This window comes from Notolepis coatsorum, assembly GCF_963971535.1.
Source record: "Notolepis coatsorum genome assembly, chromosome: 10".
Classification (NCBI taxonomy): Eukaryota; Metazoa; Chordata; class Actinopteri; order Aulopiformes; family Paralepididae; genus Notolepis; species Notolepis coatsorum.
The window spans coordinates 89,914,011-89,934,810 of record NC_140174.1 but is presented as its reverse complement, the minus strand read 5'-3'; the positions used below and the strand labels follow the sequence as shown (position 1 = coordinate 89,934,810).

Below are 20,800 nucleotides of genomic sequence, written 5' to 3'. Positions count from 1 at the left end.
AAACTAACTACCGTAGTTAGCTGCTACCGGCTAAACTAAGCTAACCCGGCTCAGAGACAGAGAAAACGGTGAGGAAAGGGAGGGGGCGGGGGAGCCTCAGCCTCTCTCTGTCCCTCTCTATGTCAATGATTTTAAGTAGGTGAGGTCAAAGGAGTTTGATAGTATTTACTGAGGATGGCCAGATAATGTTTATTTTTTAAACATAACAAATATAATACATAATAAATGTATACATGATCATGCAACATAAAAAGAAATTAGGAACTGTTTGGGAGAGGGAGGTAGGGAGGGGTTTTAGGTTGTGTCTTGTGAGTTCCAAAAAGTTATTTCAAGTTTAAAGCTCAATATATCAAAACGTGGCACTTTACAGTGAACAGGTCTATTTGTATTAAAACAATAGATTGTTTTTCATTTAAATGTCTGGAAGAGCTAAATTTATTTCTTTCAAATTATATTTTCGTTACCTTTTTTGAGTTGATCTAAATGTTACTGATTGTGTTAAATGGGCTTATGATATCGTCTCATATCGATTGCACCTGCATCGTATCGTATCGTGACTCAGACTTTGTGATATCGGCAAATATCGTATCGTTGTCCAAAGAATCGATATTGTATCGTATCGTGATGAAACTGGTGATTCCCACCCCTAGTAGAGTCCATACATCCAACACCAAATCCCATAATTCCTTACACGTAACGTGTCTGGCTGTGTGACGTCAACTTGTCAGCATGAAAATGACAGCCAAACATGGCACTGCAACTAAATAACACAAAACAATAGGCACATTTGTGACTGTTACAAATATGACACGTTTTATACTTGTGCTACAAGATTTTGGCCTGTGCTACAAAACTATCAACGGTAGTGGGATGGGAGTGGGAGTCTATAAAAAGTTTTGCTCGGGATTGGGACATGATTGGGATCAGTCCTCTGTGGGAGTGGGATTTCTTCGAAACTCTCACTTGGGATTGGGATGGGATGGGATTATTTCTGTGGGAGTGGGAAGGAGCGGGAGTCAAAATCCACTCACATGTCAGCCTCTAATACAGATACAATTTTCATCCTAGAATTTGGCTCCTACAGTTCCCCTGAATCATAAACGGTATAACACTTGATACTAGGGGTGGGAATCACCAGTTTCATCACGATACGATACGATATCGTGGAGTCAAAGACATTGAAGTTAAATGATCTTGTGGAATTTAAAACGGCACAATTAATGTATAAAGCAAAAAGTCATGCACTTCCAAGAAACATTCAAGAATTGTTCTTTGATAGGGAGGGGGGTTATAATCTGAGGGGAGAACACAATTTAAAGGTGCTAAACGTACGCACTACCATGAGAAAACACTGCATCTCAATATGTGGAGTGAAACTGTGGAACAGTCTTAATGTGGTGTTAAAGCAATGTCCAAACATGAGACAATTCAAACTGATGTATAAGGAAATTATGTTCACAAGGTACAGGGATGAAGAAGGGACTTGATATTCACAGGTGTTTACATTTTTATTTTGTTTCTATTTTATTTTATTTTATACATATATAGTTTTTGTTTTTTGTTTTGCATATATATATATATATTTTTTTTTTCTTTTTTTTTCTTTTCTTTTTTATGTTTAAAATAGTACACTCATTTGAGTAGTGGAAAAGGGGTAGGATTAAATAAGTGTATACTTCTTCCTACTCCTTTTCGAACATGCAGATTGAGTTGTTTTTTTCTTTTTTGTTATTGTTTGTTGTATTCATTGCATGTTCGAAATAAAGACTTCAAATCAAATCAAATCAAAAATATCGATTCTTTGGACAACGATACGATATTTGCAGATATCACAAAGTCTGCCACGATACGATTCGATTAGATTCAGGTGCCTGCGATCGATATGAGACTATATTATGTGCCCATTTAACACAATCAGTCACATTTAGATCAACTAAAAAAAGGCTACGGAAATATCAATTGACGTTTTTATTTTTGAGCTCTTCCAGACATTTAAATTAAAAACAATCTATTGTTTTTAATACAAATAGACCTCCTGTTCACTGTACAGTGCCACGTTTTTATATATTGAGCTTTAAACTTTAAGTACATTTTTGGAACTCACAACACGCAAGCTAAAACCCCTTCCTCTCCCAAACCGTTCCTACAATTGTTTTATGTTGCATGATGATCATGAATACATTTATTATGTATTCATGTTTAAATATCAACATTATCTGTCCATCCTCAGTAAATAATATCAATATAATAATACTCCTGACTTCATCTGGTATTTTCAAACGCACACGCGCACACACACACACACACAGACAGAATGCCCCCGCCCCTCCTCCTTTCCCTCTCCTCTCTCCGTTTCTCTCTCTCTTAGCTTAAGCAGCTAATGTAACGTTAATAACGACGTGGGCATAAAAGAATGGCGACGATGCAAAGCATGTTAGATGCATTTGACCCGTTGCGGGGGAAAAACTGCACAGACTTATATCGGGTCGCAAAATAGACGCTCCCTAGCGCTGCTCTGCTGTACAGAGCTACACAGAGTTTCACAATACTGGGCGCGGGGCGGATATGACGTCGCCGTCGCCGGATTTTCAAAATAAGAGTATCGCAATATGAATCGATCTTTTTACGTTGCATCGATCCTATTTGATTATTGATAATAGATCGATATATCGTCCCACCCCTACTTGATACTGACTCAAAGAATAAGCTCAAAATAGGAAAAAAAATATAACCTTGTCCAGGCGAACCTTTTGTCTATGTATGCTTTAGAGGGTTAATAACATTGTTAAGTTGATTGACACTTGGCTGATAGAAAGGTATTGTATACGTCTCTCAGGACGAGCAGTATGTGGTGGATTACTGCCTCAAGGCTCCGTGGCCCACCTTCGAGACGGCGGAGAAGATGCTCAACCACGCCGCCAGCCGATACCCCTCCCTTCACATCCAGGAGGGTCTGGCCAGACTAGCAACCTTCTGCAGTCTTCATGACCCGGATAAGTTCAAGTAATTTAAACAACAAAGCGTTATAACCTGTATTTGTTGTGTAGTGTGGATCTGTATTTCATCATTAGGCTCATGTCGTCATTGATCGTTTGGTTTCCCTCCGTGGCATTGATGTCTCTCGTTTGGTTTCCCTCAGTGGCATTGATGTCTCTCGTTTGGTTTCCCTCCGTGGCATTGATGTCTCGTTTGGTTTCCCTCCATGGCATTGATGTCTCTCGTTTGGTTTCCCTCCGTGGCATTGATGTCTCGTTTGGTTTCCCTCCGTGGCATTGATGTCTCTCGTTTGGTTTCCCTCAGTGGCATTGATGTCTCTTGTTTGGTTTCCCTCCGTGGCATTGATGTCTCGTTTGGTTTCCCTCCATGGCATTGATGTCTCTCGTTTGGTTTCCCTCAGGCTCCGTGGCATTGATGTCTCGTTTGGTTTCCCTCCATGGCATTGATGTCTCTCGTTTGGTTTCCCTCAGTGGCATTGATGTCTCTCGTTTGGTTTCCCATAGGGATGCACGATAATTATCGGGTCGATAATTATCGGGCCGATATCAGCAATTATGACGTCATCCCGATAAACCCGATAAAATTATTGATGGCTCCGATAATATATTCTTTGGTTAAAAAAATTCGGTGTGGGTGGATTGGGATGAAGGGCGTTTGTTTTTACTGTAGGCTCCTCCCGTTTTGCCAGTACTGTGGTACGACTGATGGCGTGTGGTTTAGGAAGAGGGACTTTTTTACAAATCGCTCCCTTTCTCATGCCTGGCTGTGACGTAGTCGCGTAACTTTCAGAAGCAGCGCGGAGAGTAAACAAACATGGCGTCAGTAGTGTGGGACTTTTTCAAAGTTTCAGAGGAAAACAGTTTGCTTGCTATTTGTAACGAATGCAATGCAGAAGTTCCACGAGGAGGGAAAAGGGCAACAAGCTATAACACATCCAACATAATAAGTCACCTGCAACATCACCACCGCTACGATGGTGTTAAAAGCCTACGATGACGCGCAAGGAGCTAAAGCTGCTTCAAATCTAGCCCCTTTCGTGACTGATGCAACCCTTGGTTGAATACGCAGTTAGAGCTGCCGCGGTATTGATATTTTCCTTACCGCACGAATTTGCGAAATATTTCCTACCGCCGCGGTTATTACCGCACAGTGCGCACAAAAAAAAAAAAAGTTTGAATGCATTTTTTTTTTTTTTAGTAGTCTACTCTTATAGCCTGCCTCTAGTCTAATGGCGCTTTTCCACTGCATATTACCTACTCGACTCGACCCGCTTTAGGCACCTGGTACTTCGTTCCTTTTCCACTGCAGCCAGGTACTACTCCGTTTGTCCGTGTGGGGATGCAGGCGGGGCCGCTGCCGCTCGCTTGTGTACACTGAAAGCTCCGTGGGCATAGATGTCCGAGGGCTTGCAGCAAGCCAGAGTTTAACACAGTTTCAATCAATCAATCAATAACAACATTAACCAGACTCTCGTTGCGTCTATTCTGCCAAAGCTAACGTTACCTCTCATTGTGTATTCTACCAAGCAAACCCGGGTTTAACGTTACCTCTCGTGTATATCGGCTGGCGGTAGTATTAGGCTAATAACAACAACAAACTTAACACATCAGCGATCTTGTTGTGACACTAAACTCTCCGCTCGGTGGTAAATTGGGTTGATGTCGGTTTTGTTTCATCAATAAATAAGGCAGAATACACAGTGAATCCATTCTTTTTTGTTTATTGCAATTGGTTCTGTCGCAAACAAATCCTGAATGAAATGCATCCTTAGCGAGGCAGTAAAGATGGCGGCGCCGGCGTTCTGTTTTCGTTCAGAGGCTACAAAGTGTGACGCGTCTCTCTTCTGACCAGTCAGTGGTCTGCAATGTTTCACATGACTTTTCTGGTACCACTTCTACCCAATAGGGTCGCTTGGAACCGAGTAGGGTATATCTGCAGAGCCGCAAGCCGCAAGCCAACTTTATTATTATGATAAAAAACAGCGGTGACGCGGTATTCAGCCTAACTCTGCGGTGAGCATGATGCAACAGCGATACCGCGGTAATGCGGTTATCGCGGCAGCTCTATACGCAGTCACTTATTGCTCCGTAGTAGCCAGGTTAATTTGCACCACCAAGCACTGCTTAAAAGCTAGCAGTGAGTCCAAAATATATCAGATATAAATTTCAAAGGTACCCAGCGTTCCATTAGGGTTTCACACACACGCGGCGGGGTTTGAAAGCTCAGCGTTGCTAATAAACATTTTAAATCATTTTTATAAACTAGTAAAAAAAACACTGAGCTAGCCTTCGCTAAAATGGCTGCTTCCGCATTTTACAGTAGGAGCGCTGTGATTGCTGGGCGCACCAGACACGTGACAAAGCAGCCAGCAATCGTGCTTGATTTTGTTTCCGTAGCCTATGTGTGCGAAGACGCTCTCTGATTGGCTAGCCGCATACAGCGAAGACCCTCTCTGATTGGTTTAGCGCCGAAGGGTCTCTTCCGCCTAACCTTAACCCTAACCCTAACTCTAAGCATAACTCACTTCGAAAGAGGGCCAAAGCATAACCACTTTGAAGCAGAGAATATATATGTACAAGGCGGAAGAGACCCTTCGGCGCTAAACCAATCAGAGAGGGTATTCGCACACATAGGCTACGGAAAAAAATCACGCAGCAATCACAGCACGTAAGTTTCACCACGGACATATGGACCTGTGATGTTTGTTTGGTTTATTTAATTCTTTTTGAGGCGTGCTGTCCTATAAATGCCAAGTAATAGTTGTTTCATGGACCAAGACCACGACAGTCTCCTCTCCTATAGCGTCAAATGTTTTATCTGCTGACAAAGCACAATACCTGTTGGTTTTTAGTTCACTCATTGTTCAGGGAAACACATTGTTAATGACATTGACGGATTGACTCAAATTATATTTATTTGGAAAAATAAATATAGTCACTTTATTTGAAGAGTCAAAACTGTTCTCTTGGCTTTGTTTTGTTCATAGTAGTAACGCTCATGTCATGATAAATCTGGTTAGGTCAAAACTACAGGAATATACATTAAACACATTAGGTCAAAACTACAGGAATATACATTAAACACATTTTTTATAATATAATACAATAAATATATATATAGTATCGGTATCGACCTTGAGGAGCACAAAGTTATCTGTATCGATATCGGGGTCAAAAAATCAATATCGTGCACCCCTAGTTTCCCTCAGTGGCATTGATGTCTCTCGTTTAGTTTCCTTCCATGGCATTGATGTCTCTTGTTTGGTTTCCCTCCGTGGCATTGATGTCTCTCGTTTGGTTTCCCTCCGTGGCATTGATGTCTCTTGTCTTGTTTGGTTTCCCTCCGTGGCATTGATGGCTCTTGTTTGGTTTCCCTCCGTGGCATTGATGTCTCTCGTTTGATTTATCTCAGTGGCATTGATGTCTCTTGTTTGATTTATCTCAGTGGCATTGATGTCTCTCGTTTGGTTTCCCTCCGTGGCATTGATGTCTCTCGTTTGATTTATCTCAGTGGCATTGATGTCTCGTTTGGTTTCTCTTGGTGGCATTGATGTCTCGTTTGGTATCTCTCGGTGGCATTGATGTCTCGTTTGGTATCTCTCAGTGGCATTGATGTGTCTTGTTTGGTTTCCCTCCGTGGCATTGATGTCTCTCGTTTGGTTTCTCTCAGTGGCATTGATGTCTCTGGTTTGGTTTCCCTCCGTGGCATTGATGTCTCTCGTTTGGTTTCTCTCAGTGGCATCGCCTGGATAGAGTTCCTGAACAGCACAGACACTGTGGGAGACATCCTGAGCCAGATACAAGAAGGGAACCTGAGGGGAGCTCAGCTGCTGTGGCTCAGACACCAGGTAACACAGTGGTTCTTCTCAACCCCTTTTTCATGTCAAGCGACCCCCAAATTGATACACATGAGGCTGCAGACCTCATTTTGATAAGATTATGTCCAAGGGACTCTCATCTGAGACGTTGGTTGTTAGATATGATTTTATAGAGAATTCCATTACTCTCTTATGTGTCTGAAGTTGGTGGGGTGATATAACAGTGTGACACCCATGATCAGAGTAGTCATTCTTAGACATGTTCCCATTGAGCTAACATAATCAATGAAATACTGAAATTATACTGTGGATTATACCCTGGAACAAATGAAATACAATGGAGCTTAGCGTGCGCATGAAACAAAATGCATTTCTCAAATGAAATAAAAGACCTTGTTGGCCGCTTGTCATGAAAAGAGGTTCTTATGAGTCCATGGAAAGTTATTTTGACTGTCAGATGTCAAAAATGGCTACTTTTATATAAAATCTTGTGGAGCAGCGTGAGACACCTGCTCACCTGAAGTCCATTAGAGAGAGACCCAGTTCTGTCATTTCCGCTCTTAAATGTAACACTTTTTTTGTGCCTTATTGCTGTTAGTGGTTGACTAATGAATGTACTGTACATCAAATCACCTATTTATATTTTAGCTTCATATCAAATTATTTTTGCATCACATTATTTATCTATTACTTTGTATACATGAAATTAAGAAATCAATTAATTATCATGAATATAGAGTATTTATGCAACAGCACTTGCATAGATCACCAAAAATACCAAAAGTAGTTTAGGAAATATGTCTGGTTTTATTTGTAACGCTTGCGTTGTTACAGGGAGAGATCGCAGGCAGGTTCGACGAGGCAGCCCTTGAGGCTGTGCTCGGTGCCGTCCCAGTTGACCTTCCGTCCCAGGAGCTCTGTCCTTGGTTTAGGACGGTCATCGTTCCCTTTGTAAGGAGGCTGCTGCCCAATGGACAGGTGAGATGTCCCTTCAGTGTCGACGGTCAATGGTCATCGTCATGGTTACATGGTTCAGTTTACTATACTATGGGAAGTGGTAAAAGTTATATATTGTTATATATGTGTTGACAGACAATCTTAGCGCGATGGCTTGAGCGGAGGGCAAGGAATCTGGAGTTAACGGAAAAGGTAAAATAATCTTAATCTGAAGTACTACATTTAAAAGTGGTCATGCGTTGCACAGCTGTATTCAGTGTTTTTGACAAATGTTGCTGGTTTTTGGAGACTTTTTATTCTTAAAGTCCCACTTGATGAAAGTCACTTCCTCTAATAATTTTTAGCAGATTATATGTCAGTTCTTATTTCTGTCTCCTATGTTATGCATACTTTTGACAACTGTGTCACTCTGTCATCATTAGCCAATGAGGCTAACTTAGCTAACATGACACAGTAATTAGTAATTAGCTCACTGGTATGCCTAGTGATTTGTTATCGCCAACGAAACCTGGAATGTCAGAGGGTGGGGCTTGAGATAGGTCAATTGTGGTTGGTGAATCGCTCAGCACTTCCACTTTACCATCTTCGCAGGGTGACTGGCCCCGGAACGGACTGGATTTGGCAGAGCTCGGACTGCCATCCTTATGGATGTGGATACATTCGGTAAGCTACTGGACAGTAGCTCAGTGATTTGCCATCCTTATTTATGTGGATGCATTCAGTAAGCTTAGCTCAGTGTTAATTTCGTCAATGAAAACTGATGAAAAATGTTTCATTATGTCAAAGACCTTTTCTTCATGACAAAGAATGTATGAAATCTGTGCTTCAGGCTACACGTAATGGAATTATTTGGCCTACTGCACTTCATTCCAACTTGATTAAACCTTTTTGGATAATTCCAGTGCCTGGAGGGTCCTAGTGCCCTTACCGTGCATGAGGTATTATTAAACGTTTAGTGGCCGTTGAAAGTTCTTCAGAAGAAAGCTTTAGGAGTGAGGGACATCTAAAATCATATGTTTGCTGCTTGGATGAAAGGTTACTGTAATTATACATTCACTAGGTATATATCAGTGCTGTGCTGTAGCTGTCGTACATTTTACTAGGTGTATAGCAGTGCTGTAGTACATGATACTAGGTGTATAGCAGTGCTGTAGCTGTCGTACATGATACTAGGTGTATAGCAGCGATGTAGCTGTAGTACATGATACTAGGTGTATACTGTGTAGCAGTGCTGTAGCTGTCGTACATGATACCAGAGCATGTGAGCAGAGTGGTTACTGTTCCATGTCTTTGTTCCAGGAGGAGACCTACGGCGCAGAGGAAGTGGAGAGCCTCAAGTCTCTGGCCTCAAACCTCCGCCGGTTGTTGGACCTCCATATGAAATACAACTGCAGACTCTCACTTTCAGTCTTTGAGAAGGTGTGTGTTGTATGTGGTCATGTCTGTCTGATCATGCTGTAGCTATATGCTTCAACCTGGTTGTCAAGGGAACACATGTGACTGGCAGGTCTCTTAGTGTCTGATTCTTTCAAATATCTTGCATAGAAGAAAATGTGTTCTGAGAGTGAATGCCATACCAATTAACTAAGATAATCTGACTATATGTCAGATTATTTTAGTAGAGCATCCAGGAGGCTGTGTAAAGGGGGTGAACCTGCCATAGTTTCACTAAATATAATTAGTTTGTAACACTACATTTGAAAAAATAATAATAATTGTATTCATAACATATATTTCAATATGCGGCCGGGTAGCACAGCGGACTAAGCGTCTGTCTACCACCGCAGAGACACTGGTATCGAATCCGGCTGTCAGCGGTCCCTCCGGCTTGGCCGGTCGTCATACTGGCACAATTGGCAGTGTCAGCGGGAGGGAAGCCGGTGGGTGGTAATCTGGTGGTTGTAAACAGCGACTCCTACAGGTCGGTCAGGGCGCCTGCACAGCGAGGGAGGGAAATGGTGAAGGTAGTGTGACCTCCCACGCGTTCCACTTCACCAATGAGAGTCCTCGCTGCCAGGTGAAAAGAGGCTGCTGGCTGTCTCCTATGTATCGGAGGAAGCATGTGATAGACTTCAGGGCTCCCTAGACCGACCAGTGGGGGGCACATGCACGCAACGACCAGGAAGGGGAGGGGGGAATTGGCATAACGACTAAATTTGGATGGGAGGAAAATACAGAAAATAGGAGGAGAAAAAGTGAAAACAAAAAAAACATATTTCAATTAGAGCTGGGCCGTTAATGGGGTTAACGTGCTGCGTTAACGCCGGACTGTTATCGCGCGATAATACAATTGACGCCGTTAATCTATTTCTCAAACTTGGGTCTCCTCTCCTCTCTGTCTGCACGAGAAGCGAGCCGCTCACTCACTCACACATACACATACGGGTACTTAAGGGCGGGGCCTATCTGTGGCTCAGTGTTGAAGCGCTGAGGACACAGACCGAGCTCTGCGCTCATTATTATTATCATGGCGGAGAGAACAAAACGAAAGTCTGGGTACACTTTACGAAAGTCGATGCCGACAACGCACGTTGCCACAAGTGTAATAAAACATTTGCAAGTATGGGTGGCAATACAAGCAATTTGTCAAAACATCTGTTGTCAAAACACAACATTAGTCTGGAGAAATGCGCCATTTTCGACTGCTTTGCTCGCAGTGTTCCATCTCCATGCACGTCCACTGCAGGTAAGCCAAGATAATACGGAGTTAGCTAGGCTAATAACGAATTATTACGAATAGGCTAATAAATAAAATATAATTGTTTGGCTACAAATATATTTGAAAGATGACAGCCCACGCCTCCTCCCTCTCCCTCCACCACCGAATACAGGCGTCCCAGCCAAATTTTTCACCCTAGCAGCTAGGAAGCATGACAGAGGTAGGGGGGGGGGGGGGGAGACTAGTGTCACAGGGCTGTGACCCAGTTTGTTGTCAAAGGCCTGCACCCCTTCGCTACAGTGGAGTCCGAGGGCTTTAGGTAACAACTAATCATTCAGTGTATATATTTTTTTTTTTTTATCTTACATTTGTTGTTTATTATAAAAAGTCTATAATTCAGACACATTTAAAACATTGTTGCTGAAGAAATTATATTTATTTATTATATTTATTTATAAAGTTATATAAAAGGACATTGCTGCTGCTGTTGCTGAAGAAATTATATTTATTTATAAATAATAAAGCGATGTCGATAAAGTACCGAACCGTTAAGCAGTATCGATAAGAGTAGTAGTATCGATAAAATCCTAACGATACCCATCCCTAGGTAGAACACACATATTTTGAATGCCTTCGACAGACTTCAAATGAGCCATTTTAATCTAGATTAACTCCAGGATTGCAGATAGATTAATCTAGATAATAAAAAAAAATCTATGCCCACCTCTAATTTCAATACAATTTATAAAAAATTCAAAAATAAAAGTTATTTATGAGCCAATTTGAAAAGTACAAATAATTATCTCCCAGATGTTTCTATGTTCCTCTACTATAAATTGTAACATTTTCATTATGCTGCATTGTTCTTCCTATAATGACTGGTCGACCCTCCATGTCTGTGACAGGGAACCATCCAGAGCGTGGCCTTCTTCCTGCTGGACAAGGTGCCGGCTCCAGAGCTGCTCTCCGCCGCTGTGGACCGCAGCATCCGGCCATATTGCCTGGAACATCGCATACCTGTAGATGAGCTGCTCTTGCAATATATCAAGGTATGGAAGCGTTATGACCACAGACCCACTGAAAACTATGCAAATATTATTTTACAGCCATGATTGTTTATTAAAGATGTTGTAAGTGGATTGTTTTTGTTCAAATAATGTGTTGAATAGCTACATTCTGACAGCCATCACTGATATGGTTTGGTCAGTAATATGGGTCTCCCAGTCCCTCCTCTCTGCAATAAACGGAACATTTATTTTTTACTTTGTCCAATCAGTGGAGAGAACCCTAGATACTTTTACTTAGAAAGAAATCTTACCAAGCCAAATTTGCTAACTGCACTGGTAGATTATTTACATGTTTCAAGCACATATTTGCTTAAAACTTGTTTTTATTTTGTATTTGTCAGACAATTTTTGATTGGATAAAGTGGGAAGGGATACCAGAAAATTTATTTTCTGTTTACTGCAGAGCGGAGGGACTGGAAGACCCATGTTACTGACCAGACACTCTGTATCAGTCATGGCTGTCGGAATGTAGAGTTACTTAACACTTATTTTACAGTAACATGTAGAACAGAAATATCACTTACAGCACCTTAACAAACATTGTTTAGCCTTCTCCAATTTAAAGGCCATATCAGTAAGATATTTTATTGTTTGGAATGAGAACCACGCAGACCCAGCCTTTTAACTGTAATTTGACTGTTCTGCTTCATGTATGTAATTTTATTTGTTTGTTTGATTGATTTGTGTTTTAATTATTTCCCTTACCTCTGTGATGGATGTACCATCTGTCTCTTTTGTATTTAATAAAAAAATTTGAGAGACCTCTTGTAGGGCTGGGCGATATGGAAAAAAATCATATCGCGATAACGATATGATAATGTTATCATATTTCTCGATATCGATAATTATCGAATTGTTATAAGTATAATTTTTTTTGTTTGTTTTAACAACATATGTATGTTTATTTTGCAGCAATTCTTTGTCATTGCCGCCATCTTTAGTGTTACATCCCCTCACACTCCAGTTCTCAGGCGGCAGCTGGTTTAAAAGCGAAAGTAAACCGGCTTCTCTGCTGGCTGTGGCTCCAGGGGAGTTGAACAGTTCTGGCTCTGCTAGTTTATTTTCTATCTTTTGGCGCTTTTTTGGTGGACAAACCACCGCACATGTGCACCGTGACTCGTGACTGGAGTCTAGTTCTGCTAGCACACATAGCCTATACTGTGTACAGACGGTTTCAAACTGTATTTTAAATTATAAGCAAACAAAATAAATGGACAAGAGAGAAATAAATCTCAATTTGGTCAGTATTGTCATTTGGACAAGCAAAGCCATTACTTTAAGTTGCAAGAAAGACGAGTCTGAAAACGATTTTTCGATTTTTTTTTTATTTCGATATTCGATATCGATTATTAAAATATATCGCGATATTTATCGTTATATCGCCCAGCCCTAACCTCTTGTCCTCTCGCCAGGCCGCCATTAAAAATAAGAATTTGTTCTTAACCCTTTAATCGCCAATGACGTGTTAAGACGTCATTCCTCACCATGCGTAATCTGCCAATGATGTTTTACAGCGTCTTTGAGATCAATATTTCAAAAATCTGTCATGGTAATCATATTTCACCGACGGATCCTTGACTGGTGCCGGGGATCTCCACTCAACTCTCCAACGGTTCAATATCGCCACCTGGTGGCCGATTGCCAAACCGGAAGTGGGTAAGTGGGGCCGGAAGTGCTTGGTGTCCCCCCTATTCCGTCCGCCACTCGCGATCGCTCCCGGGACTCCATCTTGACACACTGGATAATCGATCGGTTGCCATAACTCAATAAACAACGTTATTTGGACGTATATATTATTATACAACCCGGAAATGGTTAAGCTAGATCAGTGGTTCCCAAAGTCGGGGTCGCGACCCAAAGGTGGGCCGCAAGCAGCCACGGGAGGGCCGCGAGATGATTTCCAGAATGTTCCAGAATTTTCAAAAAAAATATATATAAAAGTAATCTTTATTTTTTTTTTAAATACATTACTGGTAAAAAGAAATGCTAATAAATGATAATAAATAATATTCAGCCTATGAATTTCCATGGTCCGTATACATAATGCACGTGACAGGTATTATTGGATTCTATTATATATTATTACTATTGTATTATGCACAATCGTTGCGGGCAAGACCACCCGCATTTCATTGTATACTCGTATGCCGTGACAAATAAAACTCTTGACTTGACTTGAGGTACGGCGAGACACTAGCGACACACACTGTGGTTATTTGAATTTCGGTCGGAGATTGGCAAATGTATACTTGTTGCTAGCTAGCTCAAATTCAAAATGAAACGTTGATTAATAGCGGCCAAAAGCAGAGAAGCAGAGAAGCCAGCGGAGGAGAGTCGAGAAGCAGTTCCACCGCCAGAAAGGCCATCAACTGACACGGGATTGGGAGGAGGTGATAGTCAAAGTAGCCATGTGGATGATGTGGGACCAGGGCCGCGTGCGACACAAAGAAGCACCCACCCAAAGTTGGACCAGCGGCAGCCTACCTATAGACTATAGTCGAAAATATCGTGAGGAATATATCCAATATGGATTCATATGTAATGTTGTGAACGAGGTGCAACTTCCTCAATGTGTCGTGTGTGCCGACGTCCTTGCAAATGAAAGCTTAAAGCCTTGCAAAATGATACGGCATTTAAAAACAAAGCACCCCTCCCTCGCTGAGAAACACGTTGATTTTTTTCGCCAAAAAGAGCGAGGGTTGCTAGGCCAAAAAAAGGTGATATATACACAAACATCAGTCCATGCGAAAGCGCAAAAGGCCTCATATGAGGTGGCATATTTAATTGCTCGGGCAAAAAAGCCACACACAATCGGGGAAACTTCTCAAACCCGCTGCTATAGCTTTGAGTCGGAATATGCATGGGGATAAACTGGCTTGTGAAATTAAATCAGTGCCGCTCTCGAACGCCACAATTGCCCGGCGCATCACAGATATGGCCCAGGACATCAAGTGTCAGCTTATTGACAGAGTGAAGCAAGGCAAATATGCTTTGCAACTACCACGAATCGACAGATATCTAGAACTGTGCCCAGTTGCTTGTATTTGTGAGGTACAAATTTGATGGGAAGCTGGAGGAGGATATGCTTGTGTGCACTGTACTGGAGGGAACATGCACAGGTGGCAGGCGTCCATAAACGCACCACAGGAGAGGAGGTTTGACAGACTGCGTGACAGCATGGCATCACACTTTGTTAGAGACAGCCCATGGCCACGCAATAAATATGCAGCATGATGAATGATAAAATAATATTGAATCTGTGACAATCAGTCTGCAGTCTACGAGTGATAATAATCTCTTTATATATAGCAAACATTTTCTGAAGTACATAGGCCTACACGTTTTTCATAATCATAGAATCTATATGTAGGGCCTATATTCATTTCATGGTTGTTTGGTTATTGTGTTGTTTTTGTTATTGTGTGTAGTTATTGTGCATGTTAATAGCACAAGGTGGAGCACACCCAAAACCGGAGGTGCAGACTGACAGAACGTACTGAAAACGATAAAGAAAGTTGCACACTCATTTATCTCCTCTTTGCTGTTTATTGTCACCAATGTTTCGGCGTTTGGCTTCTTCAGGTGAAACTTGTTAATAGTGAAACTGTTAATAGCCTCCAATGCTTATTAGTGCGTGTGAAGTTTGCGCGTTTCAACCACCTCCCCAAAGCAGACGGAAGGGGAGCGACTGCAATAACAAAAAAAAGTCACTTGCCACTTAAAAAACATTAAAAGCATGCATTTACACATTCTAAAATGTGACTATATGGTTTTATATTAACTTAATAAATAAACAAAAACGAAAAATCTACTTATTTCAACGAACATTTCAAACTAAATAACAGATTATGCACATAAAACGCTGAAAACAACCGAAGCAACAATAGTATTTGAATGAGGCTATTATTATTATCATTATTATTTTGCAACAAGTTAGCCCTCTCATAAATAGCACATATAAATGAATAACTAACTTGAACTAACTTAATAGGATTGAAGTGATATTTGGCTTAAGAAATCGGTCGCCTGGCAACATTTAACATTTGACGCCTTATTTTCTGGGTCCCGGCCTGAAAAGTTTGGGAACCCCTGATCTAGATCAACATCCCATAATAGTGAACTTTTTGCTCCACGCTCATCACCCAACGGTAAGAGGAGACTGGGGTGAGTTTCAGCGTTTTTGATTATTATTATCCATACAAACTGCTATGATCAATATATCACCCATACTACATGATTCATTTAACGTCGGTCATTGCATTATAAACGACCCCCCCCCCCTCCGGTCAACATCAGATGACTTTGTACAATTGAAATTTTTAATCTGACGTCAATCGCTAGCAAACTGCATTTGATGATGTAATATATGCATAAATGGCTATATCTCACGTTCTAGGAATTACTGCAGAAAACGATAAAAACATATTTATACTCTAGACAGTATTTTTATATGAATGTGTGAATGAAAAAGTAAAACGTTCCTACACCCTGAACAATAGCTAATCGATGTTGAATGGTCCATAGTAATGTCAATTTAGCAATACAATTTAAAAAGTTATAGCCCTGCAAAGTAGGTGAACATCTCCATAGACAAATAGAGCTGGCAGTGATCAAACATTGATGGATATAAGCGTGGCAGAGAAAGGGTTAATTGACCTGCTTGGTTAAATAAAAGACTCAAAAGTAACATTTAGTGAAATAAGCACATAATTTAACAGTTGTACCACAGTGACGACTGCTAACGTCCATCTCTCCACCTGATCTAGGATCTGCTGGAGCGCTACAGCTCCCACACCACCACGCTGTTCACGGAATGGGAGGCTAAAGCGTTGTCTGTGTTGGACTGCATGGCTGACACTGACGTGAGTAACTCAGAGGTCCCCCGGGGCCCTGTGCAGTCTGTTGAGCCAGGTTTCAAGTGGGATAATCCTACAGGTCAGCGGTTCTCACAGTGAGGTCCAGGGGTCCTTGAGGGGGTCCGGGTGGGTCATCAGCAAAATGGGGAATAGTTGATTTCACTAGAGATATAGAAGGAAAGTTCACTGGAAGTTAGTACAACGAGGGAGTGTATAAGAATGCTCTTATCTCTCCACCTACAGTATAAACAGTTATGGAATTCTGCATTAAATCATATAGTATATAATGGCAAATATCTCCAATGGGGTTGCCTGAGACTATCTTATGAAATGGGAGTTCTTGGCGTATCAATTTGGGGCTCCTTGACATGAAAAGGTTTGAGAACCACTACTCACGGTGTCCAAAAGGCATATTAATGGTATATTACTAAACACTACAATAAGATAGTAAATGTCTGATTAAAAAAATTATTATAATAAAATGTTTGTCTCAAAAGTTGTTTGTGATACTTGTGCGTTTTGTCCAGTTGATGGTGGATGCCGTGCTGGAGATCATGCAGAAGGCTGTGGTGCCGTGGAGTGTGGTGGTGGAGAGGCTGGTTCACAAGTATCTGGAGATGAAAGGACCCAAGTATGTAGCCTATGACTTTATATCAAGTCAGGTGCTCATTCATTATAATAATAGAGGTTTTAATTTGTTCATGCAACCTTTTATTTTCAATAAGATCATTGCCCTCATTTACAATGATGTAGAGACAGCTAATGAAATGGACCAAGAGGGAGAAGGAAGAAAACTAGAAGCAATACATTGAATGTAATACAACAATTGGATACCGTTAGAGAATGTTCATCCTTGATTGTCTACTTTTTTCTTTTTTACACCCAAATGGAACCCTCTCCAGACAAGAGCTTCTTAAGGAGAGCTACCATCTTATGGAGATTAGAACACTGTGCAGAAGCTATGGGATACGCAACTTTACCTATTCCAACAACTCCGAGATCATGGTAAGAACATTGCACAATGTATAGTATACCCATATCTACATACGGTATGTATACCCATATCTATATGTATAGTACTATATCTACATATGTATCGTATACCTATATCTACATATGTATAGTATACCTACCCGGTACATGTATAGTATACCTATATCTAGATGTATAGTATACCTATATCTACATGTATAGTATGCCTATATCTACACATGTATAGTATACCTGTATCTACATTTAATCTTTTCTGGAGATGAAAAAAAACGAACACAGATTTGAGGGCGAATAGAGTTACGAGGTTTAGATAGATGATCGGTTTAATGCTTTCCCATTGTTTAAACTTTGTAAAACCACACACACATAATGGAGGATGATCTACTGAGTTGATTTATAAAAAAGAAATAGAGTTACAAGGTTTTCTTCCACCAGCGACGATATGTATAGTATACCTATATCTACATGTATAGTATGCCTATATCTACTGTACATGTATAGTATGCCTATATCTACATATGGATACTGACTTGTTTGTTTTTACCCCTAGATTGTCATTAGATACATCCTGAAGCAAGACCTGCCCTCCTCCTTGGACGACGCCCTGAAGTTAGCAGAGGCGTACAAACTTCCAACCTCCGAGATACATTATTTGCATCTCATGGGTCTAATACATCAAGAAAAGGTACAGTTGTCCACTTAACCTTTCAACCCTCATTGTCATCATAGAGCACAGGTACTATACAATGAAAAATGTGTGCAAATGTAACAGTAAAGTGCAATAGTAATTACAGGTGATTAAACTGGGTATAACATATATACATTAGTACTACTGAGTGGTGCTCAAACCAGATGCATGTACAGAGTTGTAGTATTAATATGTACAGTGATACAGGTATAAATACACTATGGTAGTAAAGTCATACTGGCCAACAGTGTAACCAGTAAGAGTAGGTAAGGGATATATGTACAGATATAGTATCTACAGATATGTAAAAAGGGGGGCGCCTTTTGTCTTCCCCTGCTCTGTCTCCCATTCTTTCTCTCTCTCTCTCTCTCTCTCTCTACCGCAGTGGTTCTCAAACTGTGGTACGCGTACCACTAGTGGTACTTGGTGGTACTGCTGGTGGTACTTGAAAACATTTACAAAAAAGCAAAAAAAAATAAAAATATTGTCAGGCCACTGAACTTAGAAGCAGGCCAGGCCAGTGTTTCTGGTTGCGGTGGCGCGATAGTTAGATAATCTAAGTGGGGAACAACCAGGAGATCACTGTGACAGAAAGTAATGCAGTCTAAACAGTCATAAATCTTTAATTCAACTTCAGCCCTGATCATAACCATTTATTTTTAGATTTTGTAATGTCAGATAAAAAATGAAGTACTTCCACTTTTCTGAAAAGAGTTGGTGTTAAATCTGACATTACAAAAAATCCATCAAAATCTGTGTTGCTGCTAATCATTGACACATGCCTAGCCTGTAATAATCCCCCCCCAGAAAAATGTACTTTGCATTTAATATATTGAAAATATTTAACTTTTTTTGTGTGTTTTTTTAACAATAATTTGTGATGCCATCACACACACTGGCATTTAAAGGGTAAAAATTCAAAAATTCCTGCACCAGAATGCAGGAAATTAAGTTTTTGTAACTAAGTGTGTGTGTGTGAGTGTGTGAGAGAGAGAATGACTGACAATTGCTTGCTGTGTGAGAGAGAGAGATAGAGAGAGAATTAAATACATTTGAGAATGTTAGTTATTATGTTCTCAATGCCCCTTGCATTAGTACATTTGAGAATGTTAGTTATTATGTTCTCAATGCCCCTTGCATTGTATGAGTTGTGTGGAAGCGTTTGCTAGTTCTAGTGCTATCCCTTTGTACATTGTGGCTGTGTCTGACAAAAGTTAACAATAAATAATGGTATTAGGAATACATTTGCCTCCTGCGTGAACTGTGCATAGCTGAATAGACTGTATTTTAACGCCGGTCATATGGTGGTACTTGGAGAGCCAGCTACGTTCTCAGGTGGTACTTGGTGTAAAAAGTTTGAGAACCACTGCTCTACCGGACTGCCCGGTAGTAAAAACCAATAAAAATCTACCAAAAACATAATAAAAAAAATAATAAAGATATCTAAAAAGGATTATTATATGCAGGTATGTACAGACTACAGACAGATGTGATAGACGTATATACAGCATTATTGTACATGCTATCATACAGAGTTATATGGGTTATATGCAGGTGTATATAGAAGGATATTATTATTATCGGAAATTAGGTTAGTACTGTAGATCATGGGAAAATTGTGTGTCGTTTGCAGAGTGAGCTGTTCATGACCAGCCTGAAGAGGCTGTCTTCTGTCCAGGCAGAGTGTGTGACTGAACGGCTCACAACATGGGCTCGACTGCAGCTGGAGGACAAAGGCCATGAATCTGATGAGGTGAACCGGAGGGAGCGGATGACTAATAATGACTCAGTTCTGAATTACAGAATGCTTTGGCTTTTGTATGGCTCAGAGGTTTGAATGCGATTTCACGAATACGTCGCTTGAAGAGAATTTTTTATTGTTGCCTACTTGTGTTTCATAATCAGGGTTCTAACGCATTCTGAACAATAAGGACAAGGTCGGATCTTATAATTTTTCTAATCCTTTATGTAAGATAGTTATTTATTGTCTGTTGATACAGAAATGTGTTTAGTGTCGGAACACACAATACTGGGTTACAAAAAATACTTTTATGTATGGGCGGCTGGGTGGCGCAGCGGAGATTGCGCTCGTCACCAATGCAAGAGACTCCGGTCTCGAATCCAGGTGTCGGCATTGCTTCCGGCTTGGGCCGGCCGTCATACTGGCTCAATTGGCAGAGCCAGCGGGTGGAAGTCGATGGGTGGTAGATTGGACGTTGTGGACAGCGACTCCTACAGGTCGGTTGGGGGACGCCTGCACAGCAGAGACGGGAAGTAGCGGGGGTAGTGTGAGCCTCTCATGCGATACACCTCGCCACAGAGTCCGCCCTGGCAGGTGAAAAGATGTGACAGGCTGCCTCCTCATGTACCGGAGGGGACACGTGATCAGGGGCGGGGCTAGGGGGTGGCTACTTGGGCTCAAGCCCCGAATGTTTTCTGAAAAGCCCTGAATCTATTTTCAAAAAAAAAATATTATAATTTTAATTTTTAATTTTTTTGGACAATTAATCATTGTTACATGAAAATATGTTTGCACCAGATTTAGCAGAAGCTAATTTCCATCTGTAGTCTATCCAGCTGCTAACTGTATTTGAGTGAGTTAAGTCTTGGTGTTCTGGTAGACTCAGACCTAAGCTTTAAATCACAATCAACAAGTTGACAAAAACATAATTCTTCCACCTTAGAAACATAGCTAAAGTACGGCCATTTATAAATCAAAAGGAAGCTGAAAACCAGATCCATGCCTTTATCTCAAGCCGACTCGAC

General features: G+C 40.9%; 1 protein-coding gene across 4 annotated transcripts in view; it reads left to right on the top strand.

Moving 5' to 3' along the window:
• kntc1 (kinetochore associated 1) overlaps positions 1 to 20,800 on the top strand; it is a 193,764-nt gene that overhangs the window by 32,256 nt on the left and 140,708 nt on the right. For all 4 annotated transcript variants that reach the window (XM_084323934.1, XM_084323935.1, XM_084323933.1 and 1 more), the window contains 12 exons: positions 2,837 to 3,003; positions 6,733 to 6,844; positions 7,649 to 7,792; positions 7,907 to 7,963; positions 8,363 to 8,434; positions 9,071 to 9,190; positions 11,336 to 11,479; positions 16,264 to 16,359; positions 16,881 to 16,984; positions 17,256 to 17,358; positions 17,897 to 18,031; positions 19,668 to 19,787. In XM_084323934.1, coding sequence (XP_084180060.1) covers positions 2,837 to 3,003; positions 6,733 to 6,844; positions 7,649 to 7,792; positions 7,907 to 7,963; positions 8,363 to 8,434; positions 9,071 to 9,190; positions 11,336 to 11,479; positions 16,264 to 16,359; positions 16,881 to 16,984; positions 17,256 to 17,358; positions 17,897 to 18,031; positions 19,668 to 19,787 — 1,374 coding nt within the window. The remainder of the gene's footprint in view (positions 1 to 2,836; positions 3,004 to 6,732; positions 6,845 to 7,648; positions 7,793 to 7,906; positions 7,964 to 8,362; positions 8,435 to 9,070; positions 9,191 to 11,335; positions 11,480 to 16,263; positions 16,360 to 16,880; positions 16,985 to 17,255; positions 17,359 to 17,896; positions 18,032 to 19,667; positions 19,788 to 20,800) is intronic.